Genomic DNA, 16,452 nt, shown 5'->3' with positions numbered 1-16,452 from the left:
TTTTTTTTTTTGAGACTTTTTTTGAGGGTTTCACTGTGTAGACCTGACTGTCCTGGAACTTGTTCTGTAGACCAGACTAGCCTTGAAATCAGAGATTCACCTGCCTCTGCCTCCTAAGCGCTGGGATTAAAGGCATGGGCCATCATGGCTGGCTCTAAAATAGAGATTTTGCTCTCACTTTTAAGAGAAAATAATGGGTATGATGTCCTTGTCAACGTGACTAATCTGGAATTAACTAAAACCTAAAACATGGAAGATATACCCGCAAGAGACTTCTGCTTAAAGTGGAAAGATCTACTTCTAATCCACGATCTTTGGGGTGGGAAGACACCCCTTTAATCCAGATCTTTTGAACTGGAAGCTCCATCACTGATCTGGGCCACACTGATGGAAACCTATATGAGATGAAAAGGAAGCTTTTATTCCTTGCCTGCTTTCTATCGTTTTGCTATCAAGTATATTCCTTCACTGGCATTAGAGCCTACTTCTTTGAAATTCTGGCTTATTCTGAAGACAGCTGAGACACCCAGCCTTGTGGACCAAACAACTACTGGATTCTTGGGGCTTCCATTCACAGCCAGCTACTGTTGTATTAGCTAGACCACAGCCTGATAGCAATTCTAATAAATCCCCTTTCTAAATACATTCATTCTGTTCCCCTAGAGAATCCTGATTTATATGGAAGGGTTGTATGGTATAGCCCAGGCTAGTCTTGAAATCCCAGCAATCCTTGTGCCAGAACTTTCCAATTCCATGATCACAGGTATAAACCACATAACTGGCTCATCTATCCAATTTCTACTTCTAAAATAGTTTTCAAAATCAGAGGATTAGCATTAAACTTGTCTGTATATGGGGGAAAATTTAAAGTTCTAAACAGAAGAGAATTACACAGAGGCTACAAGAGATTTGGAGGCCCTTTCTATCATCCCCAAAACTACAAAAGTGGTTCAATGAATCTAAAATGTCTATTCTTCTGTCTGGAATTTTGGTACATGTCAAGGCGAAAACAGGGTTTCTGTATGTATCCTTGGCTGTCTTGGAATTTGTTCTATAGACCAGACTCGCCTTGAACCCAGGGATCTGCCTGCCTCTGCCTCCTCTGTGCGGGGATCAATGGTGTGCCTATATGTCAACCTCAATAAAAAGCCCGGCATCCAGTCTAATGAGCTTCTCTGGGAGGCAGAGCTCCAAACACAGTGATGGTTTGGAGGTACTATAGGACTTGTCCTATGTGACTCTGCTGGAGAGGACTCTTAGAAGCTTTTTCCTTTTGCCGATTCTGCTCTGTATTTTCTTGTGACAACTGGAGTTCTGAGTATGGCTGCATGGTGAGTCCTGCTAGTGAATCACTGATCCATGGACACACACTCTACCCGATGGAGTGAGGACCACAGGTTCTCTAGTGTTCTCACCTCTTGAATGTTGGAGATTTTACAGGTAAGCCAGCAAATGCTCTAATACCATCCTTAGCAGACATAACAGTTGAACAATTGAGGAAAACAAGACTCTCAAGCTGCCCTCCATCTGCCCCCCTCCATGCTGTGAACAGTATGTAGCACCACCAGAGGTGACTCTGCAGACTTGCCTTGGGAGAAATACTGGTTTCTGTGCCAGATGTTCTCGAAGTTCAGGAGATGTAGTATCAGAACTCATGTATCGCTCCACGTAGTCTGACCAACGCTAGGAAGACAAATGTAAGAGAAAGATCATAAAAACAGCTACATGAGTCTAATCCTATCACAAACTGTTCAAAGACTATAGATTTCAAGAACAAAATAGCCTACTGTGATAGTATACAAAAATAATTCTAGCACCTGGGAGACTAACACAGGAGGGACTGCAAACCTGAGGTCAATGAGGGCCAAAGGGGGGGGAGGTCACTCAGATTATAGCTCAGTGGGAAAGAGTTTGCCTTTGAATCCCAAAACTGTGAAAATAAAAACACCCTTTTCCCTAAAGAACATGCTTATTACTTAGTACTGAAATAGATACTTAAATGCTATTAGCCAACAAGATAGTACATTTGAGATAGTTATCAAAAATAAATTTGTAGAAACTGCAAAACAGTGTCATTGATACATTCCACACTAATAATTGGAATACTGGCACCTCTTGAAAAAAAGTAAAGTTCTGGCAAACATAAGCCAAATGGTCTCTTCTTATTCTCCCAAACATCATCTATGTGGCCTGGCCCCTACTTATATTACCATTGATTGCAGACCAATGATAATATATTCCCTCAGTTAAAAATTCCTGGGCTCACCAGGCAGTAGCGGCGCATACCTTTAATCTCAATACTTGGGGGGCAGAGGCAGGTAGATCTCTGAGTTTGAGGTCAGACTAGTCTACAGAGCAAGTTCCAGGAAAGCCAGGAGTACACAGAGAGACCCTCTCTCAAAAATAAGTAAAATAAAATAAAAAGTAAATTCTAAAATCATAATCACAGAAACCCTACGGAGCTACGGCTCCCAAGAATTCAGAGCAACTAGGCAAGCTCTATGTGAGATATACTTGTCCATACCTCTGCTTCCACAGGGTCATCTGAATTCTCCTCTTCTGTGTCCAAAAGCTCAATGGTCAGTTGAACCTGGCCTTGACTCTGAATGAACATTAGCTGAAAACAGAAGAAGACCATAAAAACATAAAACAAAATTCCCAAGGCTATAAACCTAGACTGTCATACTGTCGGTGGAAAGGCATTAAAATGATAAAATTTTGTTCCAAAGAAAAAGATGAGGCTATTGAAAAGCTGCTGATATATCTGCAATGCTTAAGGCTCAGGAAAGAGTCACAAAGATTTTAAGAGCCAGAAGACCAAAACATCTGTTTTGAGACAGCGTCTTCTAGACATAACAGGGAAGCCACATCCACGAAATCTCAAAAATAGGGTTACCTACACAAGACCTGCATGACATGAGCTGATATTCCAACGTGGAAGGGAAATTTCACAAATGCCCACCATTAGATGAAGAGCTACAGGCAGTCACTGGCTGCTGAGAGAGGGAGAACCTATTTTCTCCAGTGACAAGCCCTGATAGGTTACCCCAGGTGTCAGTCCTAAATATATGTACATAAGAACACCACCAAATGAACTCCGGGGGTTGTATACATACATGACAGTGAACATTCAAGAAGAGGCCATGAATCTGAGAAAAGTGGGAAGGGAACACAGGAGAAATTGGACGGAGAAAAGAAAGGGGTGGACATGATGCAAACATAGTATTCATGTAAGAAATTTACAACCATTAAAAATGAAAAGAAATTTAAAAGAATATTCTGTTGGGCTAGCAGGACAATGGTCCATTGATTTTTACACATAAACATTTTCCAAAAAATATTTACAAAGCATTGTAATTTTTTAAAAGCTGAGACTAAGGAAGCTTGTTTTTTATTTTACTGTTTTGTTTTGTTTTAAATGCAGTAAAAGTAACTGGGACAGTCAGCTCAGTTGGTAAGATGCTTGGTGCCAAAGAAGCACGGGGATCTGGTTTGATTCCCAATACTTATGCACAACTCTGGCTCAAAATCACAGCACTGGAGAGACAGCCAGCCCACCAAAGAAAAAAAACTCAGTGAGCTCAAGGCCAATGAGACAGACTATATAAAAAAAAGGGAGGGGCACAAAACCTGTATAGTGTACAGCTCCTGCTGCGCACATATACATACACACAAACATGTAATAGACACGAGTGAGTGAGCGAATGAATGGCAGGAAAGGATCAAAGTAGACTGCCCAAAGGAGAGTTGGTTTTGGAGATCAGCTTCAGTAGCAGCTCCTACCTTAAAGCAGTTCTCATCTGACATAAGTTGCTCTGCTTTCCTCTGGTATGTTGATTCCAGAAGGCTCCTTGATGTCTGACTGTTCAGCTGGCCTCCAGTGGCTCCATTATTGTTTTCTGCCAAGTAAAGGTCAGTAACCTGCACACAGACCTCATCGCTGACAATGTGCTGTAGCTGGAACAAAGCACAGACCAGCGGTGAGCGAGGAAAGCTCTTTTCCTATCCTCTAGTCATTCAACTTAAAGACTTTTTTTTTTTTTTAAAATTACAAGTTAAGCATTATCATGCTCATGGAAAAGAACCAAGTCCGGATCTCCTGCATTCATAAACACTTCATAAAGAAAACTCACATATATGTAAAGCAGAACCAAGTCTCAATGGTATGTTTTTCATTCATGTTTCCTAGCAGAGTAAATAAAATGTTACCCAAGTATTTTTTTAAAAATGTTTTGCAGTTACGTGGCTTTTTTGTTCGTGACAGGGTCTAATGTAGTCTAGGCTGGTTTCAAATTTAGTATGTAGCTGAGGATAACCTTGAAGTCTTAATCTTCCTGCCTCCACTTCCCATGTTTGGGGATTATGACATGTACCACCATACCAGGTTCCATAATTTGTATCCCCACCTCCATGTATTTTTAAATTATTTACAATTTTGTTTTCACATATATTTCTTATCCAATCCACAAATACTTTGGAAAACAGGCTGGAATAGGAAAGATGCCCTATTGTAAGAATTTTATTTTGTTGTTGTTAAATAATAAAACTTTATGAGACTTGGAGTGTGGAGAGGTAGCTCAGAGAACTCTGAAAACAGGATCCATGTGATTTCAAAAAAAAAAAAACCATTTATTTTTATTTATATACATTGAATTTGAGCCTGTGGTGTCAGCTCTATGTGTTTGGGTGGCCTCAGAGAACACTGGATCCCCTAGAACAGGAGCTACATGAAGTTGTGAGCCACCATGTGGGTGCTGGGAAGAATAGCAAGGGCTCCAAAATTCTGAGCCCATTATATAGGATTCCTAATCCTTGTATAAAACCTGAAACTTAAAAAGTTGCTGTATGGCCAGGTGGTGGTGGCACACACTTTTAATCCCAGCACGCGGGAGGCATGATCTCTGTGAATTCAAGGCCAGCCTGGTCTATAAGAGCTACAGGATGGGCTCCAAAGCTACAGAGAAACCCAGTCTCAAAAAAAGAAAAACAAAACAACAAAACAGTTGCTGTATAAACCATGTGGGGTGGCCCATGTCTTTGATCCCAGCACTCAGGAGGCAGAGGTATGGGAGGTATGTGGATCACTTTTGAGTTCAAGACCAGTCTGGTCTACAGAGTGAGTTCCAGAACAGCTAGGGCTATGTAGAGACCCTTCTCCTCACCACCTTCCCCCCAGGAGCTCACCTAATGAGCAGAGCTGAAACTAGAAGTCAAGTTCCTAACCCAAGGCCAACTTTCTCACCATCAGTCCACTGGCCAGTCTACACCTGGCAGAAGTATAATCCTTAAATTGTGCATGTTAATTCTTTTTTTTTACCCCCAAGGTTGGGTTAAATTAAACCCAGAACCATGAAAGGTTACACCCTTTGCCTTAACTGTGTGGTTGAAAATTGTTAACCTTTCTTTTAACGGGGGATTGCAGGAGGCTTACTAGACCTAGTGACTTCTGTTAACAGCCCTAGAAAGTTGAACCTTTAATGCACCCTGTGGGCAAACCCTGACCATGACACATGCTATGCAAGTGCTTGCTACAATAATGGGCAACATCCCCACCCCACTATTTCTGTTTTGATTTTCCTCACTATTCTTACTATGAAATCAAAATTCTCCTAGATGACTAAAAGGGTAAAGTTGATTGACTTCAAGCTTGATATCCTGAGCTTAACCCCTGAAATCCACATGGTGGAAGAAGAGAACACACACCCATAAGCTATTCCCCTGACCTTCACATATCCACATGACACATAATATACAAAATACTTAAATAAATGTAAAAACAGTAACTCTCACAAGTGAAATGAAACCCTAACCATAAAAATACCAGAGAAAAATATAAGTTAGGACTGGGGAATATATAGCTTAGTGGTAGAGGGCTTGCCTAACAAGACAAGGTCTTGAGTTTAGTCCCTAACACCAAACTGACCAAGCCCTAGAAACAGAAAGCATAAATGATAATTTCAATAGTGATTTATCTATTTTACTTAGTCATTCTTATGCTGTCATAGCCACTAAGCCATTCTACTTTTAGGAAGATCTGATTTTTGTGAAGTCTAAACGATCTGGACATCACCATTAAAGTATGACCTGGGAACACAGAAAAAGCTTCACAAAGTTTTAAGTGGGGGAGAAAGAGGAGCAAGGTAAAAGTTTATCTAAGACATGAACTCTCTGTTCCATGAAGACTCACCTCCTGGCTTAAACCTTGTTAAAGTGGACTGACTCCCTATTCATATCCTCTTTTAGGTTTCTGGCCTCTCAGAATCTTTGGAAAAGGAAGCACTATAAATTCATACACAACCGGCATCAAGTATACTCACACCCACGTTAAGACTTTCATCTAGTAACCTGAAATGTTGTAGGGATAGTTTTGAGGATTTATTTTTATGTTTAAAAAAGAAGCAATTTTTCTTCTTTTTGAAATAGAGAAACACCTGCATTGAAAAGCTGGGTAATACCAAGGCCAGAGGTGCTGAAGTCTCAAGAGGGCTGGAGAAGGCATATGCCCAATGCAGAGAAACATGAGAAGGACGATTCAAGGATAAAGGGATGCTTCCCTTGTCAGGTCCTCACATTATGACATATTTGAGCTCTATCACAAGAGATCTGAGACTGCCTACTTAAGAATTAACCCCTCCTCGTTTTTGAGACAAGGTCTTATGTATCAATCTGGTCTTGAACTTCCTATAATATAGCTGAAGATGACCAACTTTTGGTCTTCCTGCCTCCTCTTTCAAACTGCTGAGATTATAAGCATATTACCATACCCACTTTATGGAGTGTTGGAGATCCAACCCAGTGCTTCATGTATGCTTGGGAATTAACTCTATCAATTCAGCTAACTAAAGTCCCAACTTGAAAAAGATAAGACAAATGTATGGCCTGACCTTGAAACTTGTTCAACCAGAATTGAACTCCAGGGGACCACAAAGTAAAAAGAAAAGGACAATCAGGCACTATTCCCTGAAGAGTTATGACAAGTGTGGTGGTTTGAATAGGAATGGCCCCATGTGCAGGAATGTTTGGCCCATAGGGAGTGGCACTACTAGGTGTGGGTGGCATTGCGGGAAGAAGTGTGTCACTGTGGGATAAAGCTTTGAGATCTCATTTGCTTAAGCTACACCCAGTATGGAATACAATCTCCTGCTGCTGCCTGCTGACCAATCTGACCAGCTGCCTGCTGACCATCTCTGCTTACACGCTGCCATGCTTCTCGCCATGAGGACAATGGACTGAACCTCTGAAACTGTAGGCCAGCCCCAATGAAATGTTTCTTTTATAAGAGTTGCTATGAGTTGGGCAGTGGTGGTGTAGGCCTTTAATCCCAGCACTTGGGATACAGAGGCAGGTGGATCTCTGTGAGTTCAAGGCCAGCCTGATCTACAGAACGAAATACAAAACAGCCAAAACTACAAAAAAAACCCTGTCTTGAAAAAAATTAATAATAATAATAATAATAATAATAATAATAATAATAATAATAATAATAAAAAGGCTGGGCGATGGTGGTGCACGCCTTTAATCCCAGCACTTGGGAGGCAGAGGCAGGTGAATTTCTGTGAGTTCGAGGCCAGCCTGGTCTACAAGAGTGAGTTCCAGGACAGGCTCCAAAAATGCAGAGAAACCCTGTCTCCAAAAACCAATTGCTGTGGTTGTGGTATCTCTTTCACAGCAATAAAACCCTAAGACAAGAAGCTTGACTACACCATTAAAGACACATGAATTTGGGTTTCTGGAGGAAACTCCTGTTCTCCAGTTTGTAAAAGTATACTGATAGTGTTAACCACACAAATTCATAACCAGATTCTGCTAAGTAAATTAATTCTATTTCAAACATTAACCAAGGGCTTATAGAAAGTTAATTTTATCAGCTTTCTTTTAAAAATACTGGGTTAGTACTATGAAAGACAGTTTGTTCCTAGTTATAGCCAATAGTAAGCTTGGAAGCAGAAATATATATGGGGGAAATAGAGCTGGTAACTTATATACATTTAAGAACTCAATAAGGATTTGTCTCTCAAATTATGAGTATAGCTGACTATCACTCACCAACAAGACAGACCCCTTTAAAGGGAAGGCCGAGGAGCTTTTCAATTTTCAGAGGTGTCTCACTAACAACTTTCAGTAAGACACAAGATTCAGATACATGCAGCTTTCTTCACCCATCCAGACAAGATTCTGTGAGCATTCAGAGGCCGGTATCCTTCCAAAGCCAAGGAAAAACCAAGGGTTCTTTGCAACAGTTAGTATTTTCCTCAAGGGAACTCTTGGCCTTTTCCTCTACTGTAGCAGTGTGGACTCCAGGTTAGAATTTGCTTTTTCTTTCTAGATCACAGCATTTATGTGCTCTGATCCCCTAGGAGTTCAGAATACTAGTACGAAGTCTAACCCTGAAGCAGAGAACCTATGACAGACCTCCCTGTCAGAAGGATAACACGGTTAAAAGGAATCACATTGGCTGGGTGTGGCATCTCACACCTGTAATCTCAGTATTCAAGAAGCTGACACAGAAATAATACTAGCTCAAGATCAGTCAATGCTCTATTGTGAATCCTATAACAAACAACTCCATATATTTAAAATTCCCAAAAATAAAATGTAAAAGCAACTACAAACCAAACACAGTCTCAGATAAATGAAGTGGGCAGAGCATTATAAAGGACTTCTAATATTAAATAAGGCAAATAGAAGGGAATGTTACATCTATGTTTTCTTCTTAAAAAATGTTAGGTGAACCTCTATGTACTCTATCCATGGCCATTAGGACAGGCTCTAAGGAGGGTCACACTACTACAACACTGAGAACAGTATATGATCCAAATCCAAGGCTGTAAGAGTTGTGTTTTGTTAACAGGAGAAACAGATGTTGTCCAGCTATTTCCTCTGAACAGAAACATCAGACTTGGTAAGAACATCAAACATACAAGGCTCAGTAAGTAAACATAAAAACTTAGAATTAACACCCCTCAATACACAATGAGGTCTTATGTATCTCAGGTCGGCCTAGAATGTAGCTGAAAAATACCTTGAATTTCTAATCCTCCCATAAAAGTAGTAACAGTAGCTGGGGAGAGGACATTCTCTCATAGGTCAAGCTGCCTTCTGGTTGTGCACAAGTAATGTGGGATGCCCTTCTATATACTGTGAATAAGTTTTACTACCATTCGTTAATAAAGAAGCTGCTTTGGCCTATGGCAGGACAGAATATAGCTAGGTGGAAGATACAAAGATACAAAGAAAAAGAAGGCAAAGCCTGGGAGACACCAGCAGCTACCAGAGAAGCAAGATGTGAGGTAACAAGTCATGAGCCTCATGGTAAAATATAGAATAGAGAGTGGTTATTCAGGAACGACAGAATTCAAGAACTTCTATGAATTGTCAGCCATGCTGGAATGTGTATGGTGGGCTTTTCAATGATGTGACTGCCTTTTTGGGTTACCTATGTTCATTAAGTAACCCCAATAAACATAATAGTTCAGTAAGCTAGACTTGGTTAGAACTATTTCTTTGGTTTCTTGTCAGTGCATGATAATGGGTAAAGAGACGTTTGTTGTCTCCCCAGGAAAAGGCACACAGCATACTTCCCTTAAAATTGGCCCTTTCCTTTCAGAGACATAATTTATAAACACGGTTACATAGTTAAGCTGTTTTCCTTTTCCCATAGAAATTTGCTTTTTCTTTGCCTAACCCACTTTTAGGTAAGGACACCTTCCCTTGGAGGTCTAGGCTCCACCATACTCTCTCACCTGTCTGACGATGCTCTGGATTAGTTTGTCCATAGTAAAAGCAATATAGGCGTGAATGGTGAACATCTCTCTCAGTGAATCTTCGTACTGTGATGAGTCTATGTTGCCATCAAGCAGGCTCCGCACCATGTCCAGGAAAGCTGGATAATAATCTTCTACATCAACATCCACTATGGGAAAGATGAGATAGTAAGACCTTACTCTGCTAAGACAAGCTCAAGGACAGAGCAGGGAATCCCATAGCTGATTATACACCATTGGAAAAGAAAAACACCAGATACGACTCAACCCAATTCAAACAGAAAAAAAATCTGATAGACTGTAATCACCAGCACTGGCCATCCAAGAACAGGGACTTCCAACACGACTGACCACACGAGAGAGGGGTTTTACAGCACTGCTGAGTTCTATGTCATCTGAGAGCCAAATATACCAAGAGGGTCCTTCAAGTTGCTGGCTCCCCCACTTACACAGAACCATTTCTCAAGGTGGATATTTGTACATAAAGCTATTTCAATGAAAAGTAAAGTATAGAAAAGAAAAGGCAGCATAGTTAGATGCTAGCTAGCACTTCGAAACCTCTTGGCCACAGAATAGTTATTCAAATCAAGACCCCTATGAATGAACTTATCTGATTTTTATAAATGTCTTCTTGTTTAAAAAGGATTTGCAATGCTGTATCCAACTAATGACATGAAATGATTTGTACTTGTTGCACATGCAGCACTTCACCAATAGCTGGAATGAATCTTACTAGTAAAGAGACAGCTGCTAGGACAGGGCGCCAGGAATGGGGTCGCCTAAACTTACTAATTAGCACCCATTTATGCAGAGTTCAAAAACTAACCTCATCTTGCACATTGTGGCACATGCCTGTACCTGAGGGAGGTTAAGGCAAAAGGATTTCTGAGAATTTGAAACCAACGTAGACTACATAACAAGTTTTTGGACAGTGAGCATTTTGAAGCAGGAGACTCTCAAATAGAGAGGGGGGTGGGCACGAGGTTCTTACTGGGTCTTAGCTTTATTCTCTTCCTTGTTCTCTTTAATGATGAAGTATAGAAAATTTTATAGAGCTGTAAAATTCTATTTGTGGGGCAGAGGACATGGTTCGGTGGATAAGAACACTTTCAACATAAAAGGAGCCACAGCACCCATATAAAAACCTGGCTATGACCACCTGTACCTTCAGCACTGTGGGGTGGGAAGGTGAAGCACTAGGGTGTCCTGACCACCAACCGAGCTCCAGGTTCAGTGAGAGCCTGTCTCAAGGAGTAAGGTACAGAATACTAACGGACACTCCCTGTTCTCTAGCCTCACTGCACATGCACCACCTCATACAGAAAATCTTGTGTCCTTTTTCATATATGTTGCACTTCAATAAAAAATTCATTAAAAATGTTAATCACAAGCCAGGCAGAGGTGGTGCACACCTTTAATCCCAGCATTCGGGAGGCAGAGGCAGGTGGATCTCTGTGAGTTTGAGGCCAGCCTGGTCTACAAGAGCTAGTTCCAGGACAGGAACCAAAAGCCACGGAAAAACCTGTCTCGAAAAATCAAAAAAAAAAAAAAAAAAAAAAAAAAGTTAATCACAAAAGGAACTCTTCTCGATGATTAACTGGCCACCAAATTTGTAAGGGAAAACAAAGGAAGATCCACTTAAGGAAAACTGGGTGGATCTTATAGACAGGCAAAACGAACAATTGCTGTTTACAACAAGCTACTGGCTGGAGTTCTGTCACAGAATATCACTTTCTCTAAGCCCATGAAAGAGACAGGTAGCCTCTGAAATATGCTAGGATAAAGCAGAGTCCAAATCATAGATTTGTAGCCACAGCTATAACTGGAATGAGGTCTGGATGATCACTGAAGATAACACTGTTGCAGTCTAGGTCCAGGCTAAGACAGTTATCAAACCCAGATTTGGCCACTGTATTTGTAATTTCTACCAAAACAGAAAAAATCACCACATTTAAGCCCCAAAGTTATTACTTTCAAACTAGATCTAATACAGATAAAGGTTTTTCAAAGAGATTCCTAGTGTCATTAGTTCAAAAGATAAGAAGCTAGGGTTGTACACAGGATTCCGATTTACTAGTTCATGAAGCTCGCGGAAGGGAAGCCTGTGAGGAGACGTCTGCCTCGTAGGTTAAATACATAACTGACGAGTGAACTGTTATCTGGAAGCATGCAGCACAGCATGGCACAAAGCATATGGTAGCTTCTTCAATGAGCCCTTGGTTTTTTTAGAATCCTCTTTATTCCTCTGTTGTGTCTCACACCATTTAAGAGTCCCAATTCTTTTTTAGAAAATATTAGAATGAGCCATGAAGCCCATCAAAGAGAAGCTTGCTAACACACATCTAGAACTTTCCTATTTGCCATTAGCATGAATAATGAGGAATTTATATATTGTTATGGAATGGAATGAACTATGACATTTCTTCTCATCTGAAACACTACTCATTAGCCTGCCAATCAATCCCCCATCCCTCACATTCCACAGTGCTAACAATGGACCCATGTGTCCAGAAACTGGGGACTACACAAGATGCTATGTATACATCCTTCCCTAACCCTCAAGCAACCCCATAAAGTAACAATTACTGCCTCCATTGTATTGGTTCATTTATGGGTTCATGGGTTTAAGGAAGGTTACACAACCAATTAAGTTGAGAGGTATGATATAAACCCTAGTACCAAACTAAAGCAACTGCAAATTTCATGAGGCCTTGAAGCCAGTCATCCAATCTACATACATTCTGAACGCCAACAGTCTAAGCACTCACTAGGCTCTTTGAGACGCAGCTGTATGGCAGGGCTATCACTCTTGTCTCGCTTTATGCCTAGCACCTCCCGTTCCCACTCTCTCTCGCGGTTTTCTTCTTCAATTTGCCGCTCAGCTTGGGAACAAATCCGTAGCAGCCTCAAGCAGAGAATCTGATGCAGTCGCATAAAGATATACCAGTTATTATTAACATAGAAGAGGTTATATACTTCATCCATCCCTCTTAACTTCTGAGCTGCTGTGTTACTAAATAACAACTTGGACTTAGGGGGACTGCCCCCAACACCATTGTGCTTCTTAGGTGCCCCTGTGGCTTCGTCCACATCCATTTCTTCCTCTTCTTCTTCTTCTACATCTGAGAGATCACCTCTCTGAGCAAACAGTAGATCAGGAATGAAATGATGCATAATTTGCTTGATTTTGTACTTGTCCTCTTTCTGAATGCCTGTCTGCCTCTTCACATGATGGATGATCAGAGCAGCAGCATCTTCTAGTATCTGCTTGTCTTCATAGGCAAGGGAAAGGTGTGGGCCAACAGGTACGCCAGCATTCTCTTCTGTAGCCTGTTCTTGTCTCTGGAGGAATAGACACAAAACAATTGTGTGACATGTATACAGCAACAAGCTTACAAGACTGTATCAGCAATGCCAGGCGGTGGTGGTGCACACCTTTAATCCCAGCACTCAGGAGACAGAGGCAGTTGAATCTAAGCGAGGTCAGCCTGGTCTAAAAAGCCAAGAACCAAGTTCTAGGATCACCAGGGCAATACACAGAAACTCTGTCTTGAAAAACAAAAACAAACAAACAAAAGACTACACCAGCAGCACATTTTATTATGAACCATAGTGAGAACTAGGCACACTGGCACTGCCTAACTCCAGCCTCTGGGTGGCTATGTCAGAAAAAGTGAACATGCTAAGCCAGTTTGGGCTTATCCAGTGAGATTCCCATCTCAAATCAGACAGACAGATACATAATAGTGGCTACCCAATCTGAAATACAGGAACTGAGCTTAATTTTTATCTCTCTTTCAAATATTCATGGGTACTATGGTCATTGTGGCTTGATAAAAAAAGATTAGTACCTTCAGATATTGAAGACTTAAGAGAACAGTCTTTAAAATTTTAGACTACTCCCAGTCAGTAGGCTGCCTTTTTGTCTTAATGACAGTGTCCTTTGCTTTACAGAAGCTTCTCAGTTTCAGGAGGTCCCATTTATTCAATGTTGCCCTTAATGTCTGTGCTGCTGGGGTTATACATAGGAAGCAATCTCCTGTGCCCATGTGTTGTAGAGTACTTCCCATTTTCTCTTCTATCAGGTTCAGTGTGTTCGGATTGATATTGAGGTCTTTGATCCATTTGGACTTGAGTTTTGTGCATGGTGATAGATATGGATCTATTTTCATTCTTCTACAGATTGACATCCAGTTTTGCCAGCACAATTTGTTGAAGATGGGGGTGAGGGGAGATGGGGAGAGAAAAGTGTGAAGGAGAGGATGAGGGGAACTGGGGGAAACGGGATGATTGGGGATAAAGGAAGGCTGGATAGGGAAGCAGGGAAACTCATATCTTAGTTAAGGGAGCCACCTAAGGGTTGGCAAGAGACTTGAACTTGGAGTGGCTACCAGGTGCCCAGGGCAATGTCCCCAGTTAGTTCCTTGGGCACCTGACGATAGGGAACCTGAAATGAACCTATCCTATAGCCATACTGATGAATATCTTGCATATCACCATAGAACCTTCATCTAGCGATAGATGGAGATAAGAGACAGAGACCCACACTGGAGCACCGGACTGAGCTCCCAAGGTCCTAATGAGGAGCAGAAGGAGGGAGAACATGAACAAGGAAGTCAGGACCACGAGGGGTGCACCCACCGAGACAGTGGGGCCGATCTATTGGGAGCTCACCAAGGCCAGCTGGACTGGTACTGAAAAAGCATGGGATAAAACCGGACTCTCTGAACATGGAGGACAATGGCATGGGGTTTTGATCCTACTTCATGTTCTGGCTTTGTGGGAGCCTAGACAGTTTGGATGTTCACCTTCCTAGACCTGGATGGAGGGGGGAGGACTTTGGACTTTCCACAGGGCAGGGAACCCTGACTGCTCTTGGGACTGGAGAGGGAGGAGAAGAGGAGTGGGGGGAGGGGGAGAGTGGCGGGAGGAGGGGGAGGGAAATGGGAGGCGGGGAGGAAGCGGGAAAAAATTTTTTTTCAATAAAATAATTTTTAGACTATCACTTATGGGTGATATAAAAATATTAGGGTGGAGTTTGTCACATGGAGGTTAACATGGTCAAACATAGACAATTAAGTGAAAAAGTTCACTTACTATTTTTATTCTTTGAAACTCAGGTTCACTTTTAGAAAGCTTCCTACCTCCTGAGACAGGTCAACTTCTATTACCCGATTCTTGGCTCCTAGTACTATTTACACTCCCGGTGGGTGTGTAGAGTGACAAGGATTGCCAACACTTTTTAAACTGAGGTAGATAAGAGGGTTTCCACTGACACAAGGTATTTGTTGGGAGAACTGGGGGGAAGGGGACCAAAGGTATAAACTGAAACCAGAATGATAAATTAGGAAACTAGAGGAAGGACTAAGTGTAACAACGAGTCTTAGGTCTAAGATGTAGACCAGGAATCAAAAGTCATGCCGGACTCTACTCAAGAAGAAAGAATCAGCAGCTCTCAGTGACTGGAGAGTGAAAGCCAGGCTGCACACAGAGACCAAAGCTGACGGACATGTAGCTCACCCAGCTCACCTCATCATAGATGCTCTCAATCTCATTGAGTAGGCTCTTAGACCTCAGGACCTTGGTGTCATTCTGTTTGAAGTTAATGCCCTGGTGATCCAAAGACTTCAAGTAGTACTTCTCATTTTGCTCTCGCCACACCTTGTTAAAGCCTCTCTGAGCTTCTCGCCATTCTTCCTCTTTCATCTTCAACCTTAGTAGGGTGGGAAAAATGTACATAACAATTGAGAATTTAGAGGGTGTAGGAATGGGAAATATGCCAGGCTTATATTATTTGTTGTAAACTCGAACCTATGCAAATTCTGATCGATGGTTGATACTTGAGATAATATCCTTGGTATTACGTAAATGAGGTTTTTTGGAAAGTGGGGAGATTTTGTTTTTCTAGATAAGTCTTACTGTGAAGTTTTGGCCTAGAACATGCTATACAGACCACACAAGTGGTCAAACTTACAGTAATTCTGTTTTCCACCTCCTCATTTGTGATATTACAGGAACGAGAACCCACATCTGGCTTCCTACCCTGAGTATTGAGAAAGTTGAGTGAAAGTTGGGTGTGGTGGCACATGCCTTTAATCCCAGACCTTGGGAGGGAGAGGCAGGCAGATCTTTGTGAGTTCAAGGCCAGCCTAGCCTACAAAAGTTCCAGGACAGCCAAGGATACACAGAGAAACCCTGTCTAGGAAAAAAGAAAAAAAAAAATGGTAACATCAATGAAGTTTCCATGAGGGAGCATGGAGCGGTTTCTGAGACAAGGACTCACTTTGAAGCATTGCATGATTTGAAATTGACAATGTAGACCAAGCTAACATCAAATTTACAGCAATCTTCCTCCCTAGTGTAAGGACTATAAGCATGAGCCACATATGGCTCCGAAAAATATTCTTGAAAACTAAGTTCTCCTTGTCCAACTAAAGCCAACATTAAAGTTGCTTCTACATCATGACTCAGAATGCTTACTGAGCTAATGAAATCCAAAGTCCCAGAGAGGGCATTTGGTGAAGGGGGAAGTTTGCAAGTTCAAGGCCAGTCTGGACCATATAGTGAGATGTTATTCCAAAACAAAGTTCTTAAATACATACAGATACAGACACAGACGCCCACACAGATTGGGATGTGGTAAAACATTTGCTTACCAAGCATATTACACAAATGGTCCTAAATTCAA

The 16,452-nt window shown here is 41.5% G+C and overlaps 1 protein-coding gene across 4 annotated transcripts in view; it reads right to left on the bottom strand.

Annotated features, from left to right (window-relative positions):
* Nucleotides 1-16,452, bottom strand: part of Sin3a (SIN3 transcription regulator family member A) — a 65,847-nt gene that overhangs the window by 6,523 nt on the left and 42,872 nt on the right. For all 4 annotated transcript variants that reach the window (XM_057766214.1, XM_057766213.1, XM_057766211.1 and 1 more), the window contains exons 14-19: nucleotides 15,294-15,477; nucleotides 12,533-13,106; nucleotides 9,744-9,913; nucleotides 3,784-3,957; nucleotides 2,525-2,617; nucleotides 1,589-1,683 (exon numbers count right to left, since the gene is read on the bottom strand). In XM_057766214.1, coding sequence (XP_057622197.1) covers nucleotides 1,589-1,683; nucleotides 2,525-2,617; nucleotides 3,784-3,957; nucleotides 9,744-9,913; nucleotides 12,533-13,106; nucleotides 15,294-15,477 — 1,290 coding nt within the window. The remainder of the gene's footprint in view (nucleotides 1-1,588; nucleotides 1,684-2,524; nucleotides 2,618-3,783; nucleotides 3,958-9,743; nucleotides 9,914-12,532; nucleotides 13,107-15,293; nucleotides 15,478-16,452) is intronic.

The sequence above is a fragment of the Chionomys nivalis genome, chromosome 4, assembly GCF_950005125.1.
Source record: "Chionomys nivalis chromosome 4, mChiNiv1.1, whole genome shotgun sequence".
NCBI classification, from domain to species: Eukaryota; Metazoa; Chordata; class Mammalia; order Rodentia; family Cricetidae; genus Chionomys; species Chionomys nivalis.
The sequence above is the reverse complement of the archived record's forward strand: the minus strand, read 5'-3'. Positions and strand labels throughout refer to the sequence as shown.